General features: G+C 32.7%; 2 protein-coding genes and 1 pseudogene across 2 annotated transcripts; all 3 read right to left on the bottom strand.

Moving 5' to 3' along the window:
- LOC106352776 lies at positions 1-1,303 on the bottom strand (annotated as a pseudogene).
- A 3,602-nt stretch (positions 1,304-4,905) lies between these two features.
- On the bottom strand, positions 4,906-7,807 carry LOC106352773 (F-box/LRR-repeat protein At2g40920-like). The gene is made up of 4 exons (XM_048756739.1): positions 7,611-7,807; positions 7,415-7,538; positions 6,388-6,874; positions 4,906-6,264 (listed from the first exon to the last, which is right to left on the bottom strand). Exons 3-4 carry the CDS (start codon positions 6,487-6,489, stop codon positions 4,975-4,977), a joined length of 1,392 nt encoding a protein of 463 aa, XP_048612696.1. The 5' UTR covers positions 6,490-6,874; positions 7,415-7,538; positions 7,611-7,807; the 3' UTR covers positions 4,906-4,974.
- A 1,897-nt stretch (positions 7,808-9,704) lies between these two features.
- LOC106352781 (calmodulin-like) lies at positions 9,705-10,134 on the bottom strand. Its single transcript, XM_013792409.3, has 2 exons — positions 10,059-10,134; positions 9,705-9,991 (listed from the first exon to the last, which is right to left on the bottom strand). Exons 1-2 carry the CDS (start codon positions 10,132-10,134, stop codon positions 9,705-9,707), a joined length of 363 nt encoding a protein of 120 aa, XP_013647863.2.
- Positions 10,135-13,922: the final 3,788 nt, after the last annotated feature.

Here is a 13,922-nt window from a genome sequence, read left to right as displayed (position 1 = left end):
TCAAGTTTCCAAGTAGATGACACTACTCTCATTCACCAACCTCAAGTCAAAGTAGCATTCTTTGTCAAACCAACATTCTTTGTCAAACCATCGGTGTGGTATTCCTTTGATTTCAACATTCTTGAGTCAAGTCATTGCTTTGCAAATCATAACGCAAAATGTAGAATCCAGAATGCACATCCATAGGTGCTAAGATAACTTTGCCGTCTTTTGTTGTGCCCTTTACAATCAAATCAATATCTTGGACTAAATGCATCTGACAAGGCTGCAAAACTAGGTTCCTCGTCGACCATTCCTTTTTCTCAGCATCTTCCAATACCCATAATACCGTCGTACCATCAGTTTTTAAGTAGTTATATTCGAAAATAGTTATTTTTCGACTATATTCTTTAAGTTCTGCCCTCATCTCAAATGCAGGAATAAGATATCTAACATCCACCAGAGGTGCTATGATGGTAGTAAACTCTTCAGACCTAACGTCAAAACTCACAATTGCAAGAGTGTGCATATCAAGCCACGCCAAATAATATACTACTGATCCACTGATAGATTGTCCTGGTACGAAAGGGGCATGAGGACGATAATTCTCATGCGGAACAACTTTTTTCCAAGAAGCTCCAGGTTCTAGCACGAACACCCAGTGCTCTGTCTTCAGATTAACCAAATTGTCCGAATGTATAACAATTGTGGATAATAGTTTGTGCTGATTATCAACAGGGTCGTATGGTTCTGCTTAAGACACCTAATTTGACCTGGTTCGGCTATGATGTCGGGCATAATCTTGGGTAACGTCAAGCGTTGTCCGGTGGTGGGGTTGTATATACAAGCCCTTTTTCGCATTGAGAAACACATCAAGCCGTGGAGGCCGTTCAAGAAGTAGCCTCCCATCCCTTGAATGCTCAAACCTTGGTCGACCACGAAACAAGTGTTGTCTGGAGACGTTGATGACATGGACAGAAGTTCACGACTTCACGTTGCCCGTCTTTATCTACCAAACACATGTATAGATGTGGTTGTTGTTTCCGTTGTGTGATCGTAAGTAAACGTTCGCAAAAATATCGAGAAGAGATGAGTGATGACCACTGCTTTGAGACGCACTTGAACCTCGCCAAGTACTTTCCCGGCAGTCTGATGAGAATTTCGACCAAAAGATCGAGAGGAATCTCGGACATATATGTTCTTCTTCTTTTTGTTCTTAGAGGTAGACCCAAATAACAGCCCATGACCAACAAGTTATAAGCGCGATTAGCTCTTCTTTTCTTCCGTTTAAACAATGTTGATGAGTTGTTGTCTGCTTTTGCATCCCTTAGAGCATGATTATCCCTGGATATAAGTGGGTTTTTTAAGTTGGGGATCCCACCTTTTGGGTTAAAAACGGTGACAGAAGAAACTAAATAAAAATCGACTTTGGTGCAATTCTTGCACTGTTCACGGATCCCAGTGGCGGCCCGCGATTGAATCGATTTTTTTTTTAATTATTTTTTTAAATCATCAAAAAAAAAAATTAAAAATCGACCTATGAAACCGTGCAGCGATAATCATGGTCTTATATTCAAAGAAAACAGTAGTTGACAACAAATCAAACTTTAATCATTAAATACATATACACACACACACAAGAATTTTTTATTTTTTTTATCACCTGGGAAATACTCTGACATTGCCTAAGCGTGAAATACTGCTCGGACGCTGGTTGTTTCAGATTGCTTGCTCCTATGTTCATCTCTTTGACCCGTAAGTTCATAGTTCTGCAGCGGAGCTGTCCGACAGAAAAGACCTAATCTGTGGCTATGAATGTTTTGAGCGGAACCCAAAGAACGCACCGCGGGACATACAAGCTGTTACCATTCAATTAAGTTCTTTTGCTTTTATTTTGTTTTAAAATTAAATAAACAAAAAACAGAAAGTACTGGTGCGGGAAGAGTGCGGGAAGTAATTGGTCTTGGACCACACCTTCATCTGAAAAGAAAGCAATTAGGTGTGGTTAGACATAAAAAGCTACAGATAAATTTATTTTTATAATAGAAAGAACACTATACATTCATTGATACTGTATTTATATAATATACAAAAACTGATGTTTAATGTGTATTGGTTGGGTGATTAATTAATTTTGTTAGAAAAAAATTTATTCATCAAATAAATTATAATATTTAGGAACTATAATAAAATATTATAAAAATTATTTAATTATGTTTTTAAAAAATGTATATTATTTAATTAATAAAATAAGTTATGTTAAAAAATTTCCATTATGTATTAGTTTTAAAATTTTGTTGGTAAAATATAATAAATATTTTAATTTATTTAATTTTGTTTAAACAACAACTAACACAATTATAATTTTTAAAATAAAATAAGAAATTGACTATAAAATCTCAACAATAGTATATTAAATTTAATTTCATATATATATATATATATAATTTAAAAATAAATAAATATATTAAATTAAATTAAATTAATATCACTGATTTATTAATTTTTAAAATATAAATATATTAAATATATTCCGCAGTTGTCCCGCGGTAATCCCGCAGTCACCATTCATATTTTATTTTGAACTGTTAATTTTATACAAACCGCAGTTGTTCCGCAGTACATAAAAATCGCAGTTAAACCGTACCGCTGTATCCAATCCCCTTGTCCCGCACCGCTTAATCCGCTGTTACCGACCCTGTATCTATGCAAAGGTGCGGTTTTAAATTTGGAGTAAAAGTACTATTTTATTGTCTAAAATACAATTTTTTTTTCTGACACATCAAAACTTATTTTAATGTGGGCCACGCCTTATAACCAAAATTCAAAACTTTGTTGAATTATTTGATTAATAAGAGTTAATCACCTATATAAGCATTATAACATTTTTTGTAGCCACGTGTCATCACCACAATCATTCATTTTTAGAATCTTTACAAAAATATGTTAATCTATCAAAATATATAATAAGCTTTTTAATAAACTAATCTTAAATTGATTATTAATGTTCTTCATTTGTTTCCTTAAATAAAAATAACGGAATTACTAAATGTTGCTAAAAATATATACGACAATTAATGATTTTGAATAATAAGATTTGATAAAAATTAGTCTATTCTCTATCATTTTTTTAAAGTTTAACATATTAAAATAAATTAAACAACCACATTAAATATATAGTAAAAATTTAGATTTTTCTGTATAGGTTATATTTAAAATTCTTAAAAACGAATATAAATGACTAAAGTTGTCAAAAATCTCACATTGAATTTTTTTTGATTCATGGTTTAAATTTATTGTTATAACAAGATATAAATACTTACAAAATTATATAATAAGAAGTCTCATTTAATAAATATTAATATTGTTTAAAATAAATTTTGTACCATATAAAAATACATATGTATTTTAATTTTGAAATTTGCTTTGATTTTTGAACAAATGTTGACAACTTAATATATAGTTTTAAAACTTTTCATAATGTTTTTACAATTATAAATGACTTTAAATATTAAAAATCCCACAGAAAAAAATTATTATCGGTGATTCAAATTTTGTTACAAAAAAATACAAATTATCAAAAAACAATATGCGTATAAAATATTATTTAACAGATATCAATATTAAAAATGTACTATATATCTATGTTAATATCATTAAAACTTAATTTTATATCATATAAAATAGAAAAAATGTTTGTTTGAATTAATAAAATTTATTTATGTGTTTGCACCAATTTAATCATATACGTAATATTTACTGAGTTTTTAATTATCAGTATATATATATGTATTATTTAATAATATGTAAAAGAACATATAATACGTAAAACTAATTTATATATAATATTTATTCCGTGTAAAGGTTGAATTTTAACCTAGTTAGTCATGTAAACTCGACATGCCGTAGCTTACAGCATCGGAAACTATTCCAAAAATAAAGGCATCTCTTTTGTGTTCTTTGATTGATTTCAATCTGTTGTTTACTCACATTTGGTTAACAAAATAATTTGAGTATTAAAATTTCTTTTACTCAGATTGGTCCTTTATGCAATCCTTATGAACCCTATATATCTTACGTTAAGCTTATGCAAAAGATGATGAAATCAGCTCACACGGTTCTGATGGGATACAAATCCATCAAATAAAAAATTGTTGGATCGCTTGAAGAAACTCACCAACTCGGAAAAATTTAGAGGGTTAGGATTGAGAGATAATCATATGTCATTGACATTAGTCTTCAACACACACAAGTTAAAAAATAATAATCAAACACACTGAGAATCGATGGAGACAATATATGAAGTAAAAAAGTTATGATGGTTAGCACTGAGAGATATTCATATGTCATTGACTCATTGACATTATAGTCTTCAACACACATAATCAATCTCTTTCTTTATACGAGCCATGACGTTCAAGAACTCAGGGAAATTTATCCAAAACATGGAGACAGAGATAAAGAAAAATGGACTGGTGAGATTAAAATCAAAATTTTTGATTTTATTTTAATATAATTTCGGGTTCAGATTCAAAAACAAATCAGGCTTTCGTATTTTTGTATATCCATTTGGGTTCAGAATTAATTCAAATAATATTCAATATTTGAACTACCATAAAACAAGATATGTTCAGATATTATGTCGGGTTCAGTTCGGATGGGTTAAGTTCGGATTCGGTATTGTTTTTTTGGTATGTTTGATTTGAGTTTTTTGATTTAATATGATCTTTTTTGGATGCGTTCGGTTATGATTTTTTTCCGGGTTCAGGTTACTTGCCGACTTTTACAACTGAGAATCGATGGAGATAAAGAAAGATATATTGAAGAAATGTAGTGAAAATCTTAATTTATTCTCCTTTCAGTAAGTTCAAGCCTACACACGTAGATTATTGAATTAAATTAATCTTGCTAATGGTTTTATTGACATAGTAGTTACATTTATTCTAATGCAAAAAATTAAATCAAAACAAAAATACATTGTAAAAAACCTAGTGCTCAAGTTTCCAAGTAGATGACCCTCTCACTTTCATTCATCAACCTCAAGTCAAAATAGCAATCTTTGTCAAACCAACGGTGTGGTATGCCTTGGATTCCAACCTTACTCAAGTCATTGCTTTGCAAATCATAATACAAAATGTAGAATCCAGAATGCATCTCCAAAGGTGCCAAAATAACTTTGCCGTCCTGAGTTGTGCCTTTTACAATCAACTCAATATCTTGGACTAAATGCCTCTGACAAGGCTGCAAAACAAGGCTCCTTGTCGACCATTCCTTTTTCTCAGCATCTTCCAATACCCATAGTACCGCAGTACCCTCAGTTCTTAGGTTGCTATGTTCAAAAATAGCTATTTTTCCACCATACTCTATAAGTTCTGCCCTCATCTCAAGTGCAGGAATGGACATATCATCCCTGACATCCTCAGGTACTATGATGGTAGTTAACTCTTCAGACCTAACGTCAAATCTCACAATCGCGCAAGTGTACATATCATGCCACGCCAGATAATGTACTACTGATCCGCTGATAGACTGTCCTCGTGCGAAAGCGGTATGAGGACGATAATTCTCATGCGAAACAACCTTTTTCCAGGAACCTCCAGTTTCTAGGACGAACACCCAGTGCTCTGTCTTCAGATTAAACAAACGGTCCGAGTACATAACAATTGTGCATAGTAGTTTGTGTTGACTATCAATAGGGTCGTATCCGATATAGTGCCGCTTAACATACATAGTTTGACCTTGTTCGGCTATGATGTCGGGCTTTATCTTGGGTAAGGTCAAACGCTGTCCGGTGCTGGGGTTGTATATACAAGCTTTTTTCCCCATTGAGAAACACATCAAGCCGTGGAGATCATTCAAGTAGTAGCCTCCCATTCCTGGGATGCTCAAATCTTGGTCGACCACAAAACTAGTGTTGTCTGGAGACGTTGATGCCATAGACAGCAGTGCACGATGCCCGCCTTCATCCACCAAACACATGTATAGACGTGGTTCTTGTTGTTGTTGTTTTGATCGTGTGAGACTGTCACAAAAATATCGAGAAGAGATGAGTGATGACCACTGCTTTGAGACGCACTTGAACCTTGCCAAGTACTTTCCCGGCAGTCTGATGAGAATTTCGACCAAAAGATCGAGAGGAATCTCGGACATATATCTTCTTCTTCTTTTTGTTCTTAGAGGTAGACCCAGATAACAGCCCATGACCAACAAGTTATAAGCGCGATTAGCTCTTCTTTTCTTCCGTTTAAACAATGTTGATGAGTTATCTCTTTTTGTATCCATTATCTTCAAAGAAAATAAATCAATTGTAAACTCTGTGAATTGGCTTAAAACTATAACGATGTAAAAATTCAAACATTAATAATTAAATACATACACACGAAAAAGGTTTGTTTTTAATCAAATCACCTTGGCAATATTCTGACATTGCTTAAGCCTAAAATCCTGCTCCGAAGCTGCTTGTTTCAGATTCCTTCTTCCTCTGTTCATCTCTTTTACCCTTAACTTCATAGTTTTGCAGCGACGAGGTCCGAGAAAAAAAAAACCTAATTTGTGTATGTATGAATGTATCTATGCAAAGATGCGGTTTTAATTTTAAAGTAAAAATACTATTTTATTGTCTAAAATACAATTTTTTTTGTAAAACTTGTCTTGACAAAAAGAAAATGTCACATCAACCTTATTTTAATGTGGGCCGCACCTCATATCTTCTTCCCTTTTTGTAACACTGCCGCACCCTTAGAGCATGATTATTGCAAAGACCCGTATTAGAAGTTCTTATTATTTTTTAATGCTTTTAAGTACAAAAAGTGACATAAGAGACAAATTTAAGAAACCCCAACATTTAATTGCTCCATTGCAAGGTTCTTACAACATTACTTTCACTCTTCTTGACCTGCAAATTACGAGAGCAACTTTCTTACTTGATCTTCTTTAGCCAATGTTGTTCCAATGTCAAAGACGATGAAACAGAAACAAGAAAACCTCAATAAAATGAATCAATAACCAGAACTTCAAACATGAAACAGAACAACAAAGCATATCATTCTCATTACTCAAACAGAACAAGAACATTAACATGAAACAAAGACAGAACAAGCACAACAACTTGTAGTTCCCCGTACGTCTTGTGCAGCATTGTAATTCTTCACGGAACCAGTAGTAAAAGTTATTTATTAAACCGTTCTAACAGTGGTAAACAAATATCCAGGTGCTGTGAAAAAAATCTATCAATTGAAACAACAATCTTCCTAACAGAGAGCAAGCCATCATTAGATTCGTGAAGCTAACACACACACATATATAAACAGAGCAATACTCAACTAAAACAACGCAAGCTGTTAAGGGAAACATATGAATCGTTCTAATAGAATCAGTAGTAACCATGAGAATGCAATTTGTAACCCAATCTGTAGTGTCAATTGAAAAAAAAAACATTTCCGCTGCGGTATGGAGCACTGAGTTCTCTGGAGGAACAATCTCCACATCCAAAGTAACAGTGATGAAACCAGTGCCCTCGAAATTAGGATTTCATTCAACATGAAGCAACAGACGGTGTCCTGACAAGTGATTGCGCTTTTATTCAATCTCTTTGCTTTGATTCGGTATGAAACAGAGGAAGAGAAGCTTACGCTTTGAGATGAAGCCGTAGGAGGATTGCTGCAGAAGCGAGATTGGTCGAAGAGGAGGAGAATGGTGGAAGAAGAAGACTCAGCTTTGTTGTTGTTGCAGAGATAACCGCGGCTCAGAGGCAAGGACGAAGAAGAATGCGACAGCTGTCTCATAAGAGATGTCCCTTGCGTAGCCAAATTAAGAGACGTCTTCTCCGTGTTTTGTATTTTTCATTTTTTTTAATTCACAATAACCTAAGAGACATGCTTAGGCGACTGCGATAATGGTGCTCTTATATCCAAAACTCAAAAATTCTTTGAGCTATTTGATTAATAAAATGACTTTTTGTAATAAAACTCTTCAACTAAATATGGATTATAAAACAACTCATCGACTAAAAGTTCGATGAAAGAAATCACCAGCTTTAATTTCATTAACGTATATCACAGTCCGTCTAAAATATCGTGACGAGTGATAAAAATGATTGATAACGATTTTTAAGTTGAGAGTTTATAATGTTAAAAACTTAATTGAAATTTTTTCTTTTAGTTCAAAAATATTTGAAGGGTTTTATCAATAAAAATCATTAAATAATTTTAAACTTTTACTATCACTTATGCATTGTTTAAAACTCTCATATTTATATGCCTTTAAAACTTATCCTTATGCTTTACTATATTAATTTTATAACCGATTTATAAATAATTTAAATTTCTATGTTATATTAAGTTTTAGTTAGTGTCAAGGATACTTAATTCACGAACTCAATCAAACTACTTCGAGTAGGACGTTGGCCTTCTTCTCATGTTTACACGATTTCCGGAACTCAGATTAAACTTTTCTCCTTAGTATCACGAATTAACATGCATTATACTACCCTAACAAATAGTATAAATTGTAAAAGCTTATAAAATCACTATTAAGTCTTATTAATCATTTTAAAAACTATTAAAATATTTATAAAACTTTATAAATCGGTTATAAGATTGATAAAGTAATGCACAAGGATTTATAAATAGTTTTAAAAGCGTATAAATCGATTTAAGAGTTTTAAACAATGCATAAGTGATAATAAAAGTTTGAAAGCATTTAACTATTTTTAGTAATAAAAGCCTTCAATTATTTTTAAATTGAAATAAAATCAGTTAATTAAGTTTTCAACATTATCAACCTTCAACACACAACCTATTAAGGTCTGTCACCTTCCATCACGATATTTTAGACGAAAGATAACATACATTAACATAACTAAAATTGAAGGTTACTTTTGTTGAATTTTTAGTGGAAGAGTTGTTTTATGGTCCACCTTGAGTTAAGAGTTTTTATTACTTAAAATTCTTAATAAAATTTAATATAAACTTGACAGGCTGTAGCCCATAGGCCCGGCCCAGAAACTATTCCAGATTTCATATTCGGTTAACAAAATTTCTCAAATTAAGAAATTTGAGAATTAATTTTTTTTTTTTACTCCAATTGGTCCTTTCTGCAATCCTTGTGTACCCTATGTCTTGTTTAATTTCAGCTCCTGCTAAGCTTATGAAAAATATGATACAATCAGCTCACAAGGTTATGATGGGATAAAAATCCATCGAAAAATGGACTGGTGAGATCAAAACCCGCCTGAATCAAGCAGAAATAAAATCAAATCTTTTGGATACTTTTGGATATCAATTTGGGTTCAGACTGAGTTCAAGTTATAATATTCGATATTTGAACTACCATAAAACAAGATATGTTCAAATAGTATGTTGGATTCAATTCGGATTCGGTACTGTTTTTTGGTATGTTTGATTCGAGTTTTTGAGTTCAATACCATCTTTTCTAGATGAGTTCAGTTATGATTTTCCTTTGGGTTCAGTTTCTTGCCCACTTTTACAACTGAGAATCCATAGAGATAATGGTATCAGAAGAGAAATATGGTGAAGAAATGTAGTGGAAATCTTAATTTATTCTCCTTTTAGTAAGTTCATGCGTACAAAGATATCAAGGATTATTGAATTATGTTAAACTTTCTAAAAGAGATTAAAGAGGGAAAATCACACCATTTTCTTGTATCACTGAACATCACCATCAACATCTGCTCAGCCAAAAGTGCGGAGCCATCACTCATCAGCCTATGGAGCTTTGTCAACCCCCTGAATCAGCGCATGTTTCAACTCAGGAACCAAAACTTTAGCTTTCTGGTCTTTGTCTAAGTCTTTCACTGAATCTGTGGGTCCTGACCCAGAATAGGCGCCCTTCATCATCCTAGCCATTAGGTACAAGAACCCGGTGAAGTCAATAGTACCGTTATCATCTGCACCTGCACCCACTTCGTTGATCATGACCTGAAGCTCGGCTTCGGTCTTGTCCAGGCCGTAGGCACTCATCACGGCACCAAGCTCCTTTGTAGTTATACGACCTGCAAAAATAATCAAAATGTTATTGAACAGAAACCTAAAAGAGGAAAGGGATTAAACATAACATACCATCACCATACTTGTCATATACTTTAAAGAGGTCCTTGAACTTGGGGATATGATCTTCGATGAGCTGGTCCACCATAGCTTCTCTTTTCTCTTCTCCTTTCTGAAACTTTGTTGTGTTATGAACATGGGACTTGATGCGTTTTTATATTACCCGAATTGTTTTTGAATCTCGGTTAAGCCCTTGATTGTGGACTTTAATAACATAAATACAATCAAATTGAGGTTTAAAAATTTTAAGCGCCAGCAACAGGTTGGCAACAAGAGAATTAGACATAATGGATCACACGTTTATCAATAAGCTATGTTAGTGTGCAAGAGTAGTTTGCATGGTCAAGTTTGCCCTGGCCTACTATCTCGAGATGCAACTGCTAAAACTTCTAACCATTACATCCTAATTATATAATGGCCAAAGTGGTCCAGAGGTGAATCATCAAGCTTCAAGCACACTTGGTTCGCAAGAACTGCAATCTGATGCATTTTGGGGATTAATACATTTAAGATACATCCAACAAAAGGGGGGGGGGAGGAATTACCCATTTGACTTTTGCATAAAGAGTAAGGCATGTATGTAACTCATACGACACAAGCAAGATCCACTGTAATCCACAATAACAAGTAACAAGTAATTATCCACGATCGTCGAGTATTCACTAAGTTGTATTTAGAATTGCTTTTAGATTTTATTCACATTGCAGAAGCTATATATTGCTCAAAATTTAATCAAAAGTAACTTCGATTTGCTAGTTTGATTGGTTCTGGATTTTATGTATAGATTAATCAAAACATATATATGAAAATAATGATGTTGTGTTTTTCAAGTAGATACCAAAATATTTGATTTAAATTATTTTATTTTGGACTTTAACTGGTACTTATTTAAAATTGGAATTTTTTACTCTGTGAGACACTTTATCACTTTGGAATTACATCCCAAGACACTTTCAACATGTGACAACTTTTCAAGATAGTGAATGTCATATATGCCCTCTTCTAATAGAAACCCAGAAACCAAACCAATCCATCAAACCGATCAAATACTTTTTTCGATTTTCTTTTTGAACCAAAGTCATTTTGAATCAGTTTTCCAACCCTAATTTTCATGAAAAGTAGCAGCCTCTCTCTGAACGGCGATTCTTAAAATCCCTAGATCTTTCTCACTAATTCTCAAAATCCTAGATCCTCTCTCACTAATCGTTCTTCACACTTTCCTCCTTTCGATTTTGCCTCTGTAACACACCTCCGTTCTCAGCCTTTCGAATCACATCGTCGCTGTCATACCCTAATCTAGCATAAAAGAACAAAAGACCCATTTTTCTCCTCTTCTAGCCAACCCCTCAAACAACGATGTCTAAGAACCCTAGATTTTCTGAAATCGTCCAATCTTCTAAATCCTTCGAATCTCTGAAGCACACCGACTTCATCTTCCTCCATAAATAAACCGATTTTCTCATTTCGTCTAATCCCCAAATTTTAATCCCACTCTGGTTTGTTTGATTTCAAGACATGCGAGGTTAGTTTCTTCACAACCCATACATATTCTGATTCTGGGTTTTAATTGGTTTATCCAAGTTTAGATTCTATAAGATTCGTCTTTGTTTTGTTGGTTTTTTAGTGTCGTTCTGAATTTCAAAACCCATATCTGCGAAGCTTTGATTTTAATTTTGATGGGTAAAGTGTGGACTCGGAAGGGGTGGACAGGTGGTGTGTGGATGGGCGGTGCGTGGATACTGGAGCGTGGATGGGTTGTGTGTGGACGGTTAATAAAGGGACGAATGATGTGGATGGACGAGGCTGTCGTAGTAATGGTCCGTGTGGATGCAATCTCCAGGGTCTAGTGGGGTGGTTTCTGATGATGTCTTGCTTGGTGAAGTGAGTGCAGGTGAGCCGTCCACAATTAGTAACATTGCAGTTGTTGTTGGAGTAATGAGAGCTATCTCATGGTTCTAATATAAGCTTCTCTTATCTATAAATCTGCATACGAAGACCTCTTTTGTTATCCTCCATGTAACATATTTTTGTTCCCCTTTTCTGTTGTAGAGTATGGATTATCATTTTGTAGTTGTATATCAACATAACCCAAACCTCAGTTTAATCTATTATGCAACTTGTGTTCTCATTTACTGAATTTTCTATAATATGGATATAGCTATGACCACGTCCACATTTCTCATGTCATCCACAAGTTCCATTCCAAACTACAGTCTCTCCAAATTGGCAGCTTATATCAATAAACTTAACACATTAATGCATCTTAGGAAACGAGGACCAAACCGAACCGGTTTCCCATATTGGAACACCAAACCAGCGAAATTTTCAATAGGGACATTGTTGTTCAACCATATAGAAAATGACAAAGAAAAGTGTCTCAAATGTTGAATGTGTCTCTGAGTGTAAGAAAAACTCAAAATGTGATTCTTGATGTAAACAACTCTTAAAACTGACAACAACATGCATTAGCACATACGCCATATATAGTAATAACCATGATCTCTACAAAAAACAATGCAGCTGCCTCCTCCACCACGACATATACTTAAATTACGGAAACGTTGACGATCCATCTGCTTTACTCCATAACCTATTTTATTAAATAAATATTACTAATCCAATATGTATATAATTTTCATTAAAAAGGACAAAATATATTTTGTAATTATAAAATGAAGAATAAACCAATACCTGGAATATTTGAAGTAGTCGGTCGACCATAGACGGAAGATACCATGAAGAGGACACTAAAAACAAATGCGACTACAAATTTTATGGTGAGAATTTTAAAAGGAACAAAATCTTTTATTGAAATTAAAACTCTGACAGATTGGTCAACATATTATCTTTTGTTCCTTTTACGAGGAGCAATATAAAGTAAAAACTCTATAAATTAATAATATTGAGATTTTAATATTTTCTTAATTTATAAAGTTATTAATTTATAAAAAAAATTCTTTTTTAGATTTTTCTATTTTAAGATATATATTTTATAAAATAAGAAAAAATATTTGATTGTAGTACATATACATTGATTAATTTTTTTGAAATTTGACATTTATATTAGTTTAATTATATTATTTGGTGTGTATAAAATATGATTCATATAATTTAGATATGATTTTTATATATAATTTTACTAAATCCTATCAAAATATATTACATGTTAAGAAAATATAAAGATAATTTCATTGTTAATATAAAATAAACGATATAATGTTGATTTGAACTTATATAAAATGTCTAAATTTTAATGGGACTATATATTTACATAGAATTTTTAAAAAAATATTATTTTATTATTTTATCAATTTGTGTCATATTTTGAATCAGTCTAACTTTAGACCGGAAAAATTTATTAATTTATAGAGTTTTTCCCGTATGTTAATCGAATCATATATAGGTTAAAGCCGAATGTATATATGTTAAAAGTTCAGAGTTTTAAAAGGATAATATCTTATCACTGGTCAGAGTCTAGGGCTGGGCAAAAAATCCGGATCCAAAAAACCGAACCGAACCCGATCCGAAAAAGTAGTATCGAACCCGAACCGAAATTGATTAAATATCCGAATGGGTTCAAAATTTTGGTATTTAGAGAACCGAAACCGAAACCGATCCGAACCGAAGTATTTCGGGTACCCGATTATATCCGAAATTGATTTATATATCTATATATATTAATTATTTTTAGATTTAATATATATTAAGAACATCAAAATATATAAGATACTTTTCACTTATCCAAAATACTTATAAATATATACAAATAGTCAAAAGTAACATGTCTAAAATAGCTAAAGTATACTCAAAACACCAACAATACTTATTGATTCTCAATCCAAATATTTAAACCAAACCAATTTATATGTTAATTTT

The sequence above is a fragment of the Brassica napus genome, chromosome C5 (assembly GCF_020379485.1).
Source record: "Brassica napus cultivar Da-Ae chromosome C5, Da-Ae, whole genome shotgun sequence".
Classification (NCBI taxonomy): domain Eukaryota; kingdom Viridiplantae; phylum Streptophyta; class Magnoliopsida; order Brassicales; family Brassicaceae; genus Brassica; species Brassica napus.
This window is presented reverse-complemented; position numbering and strand designations above follow the sequence as displayed.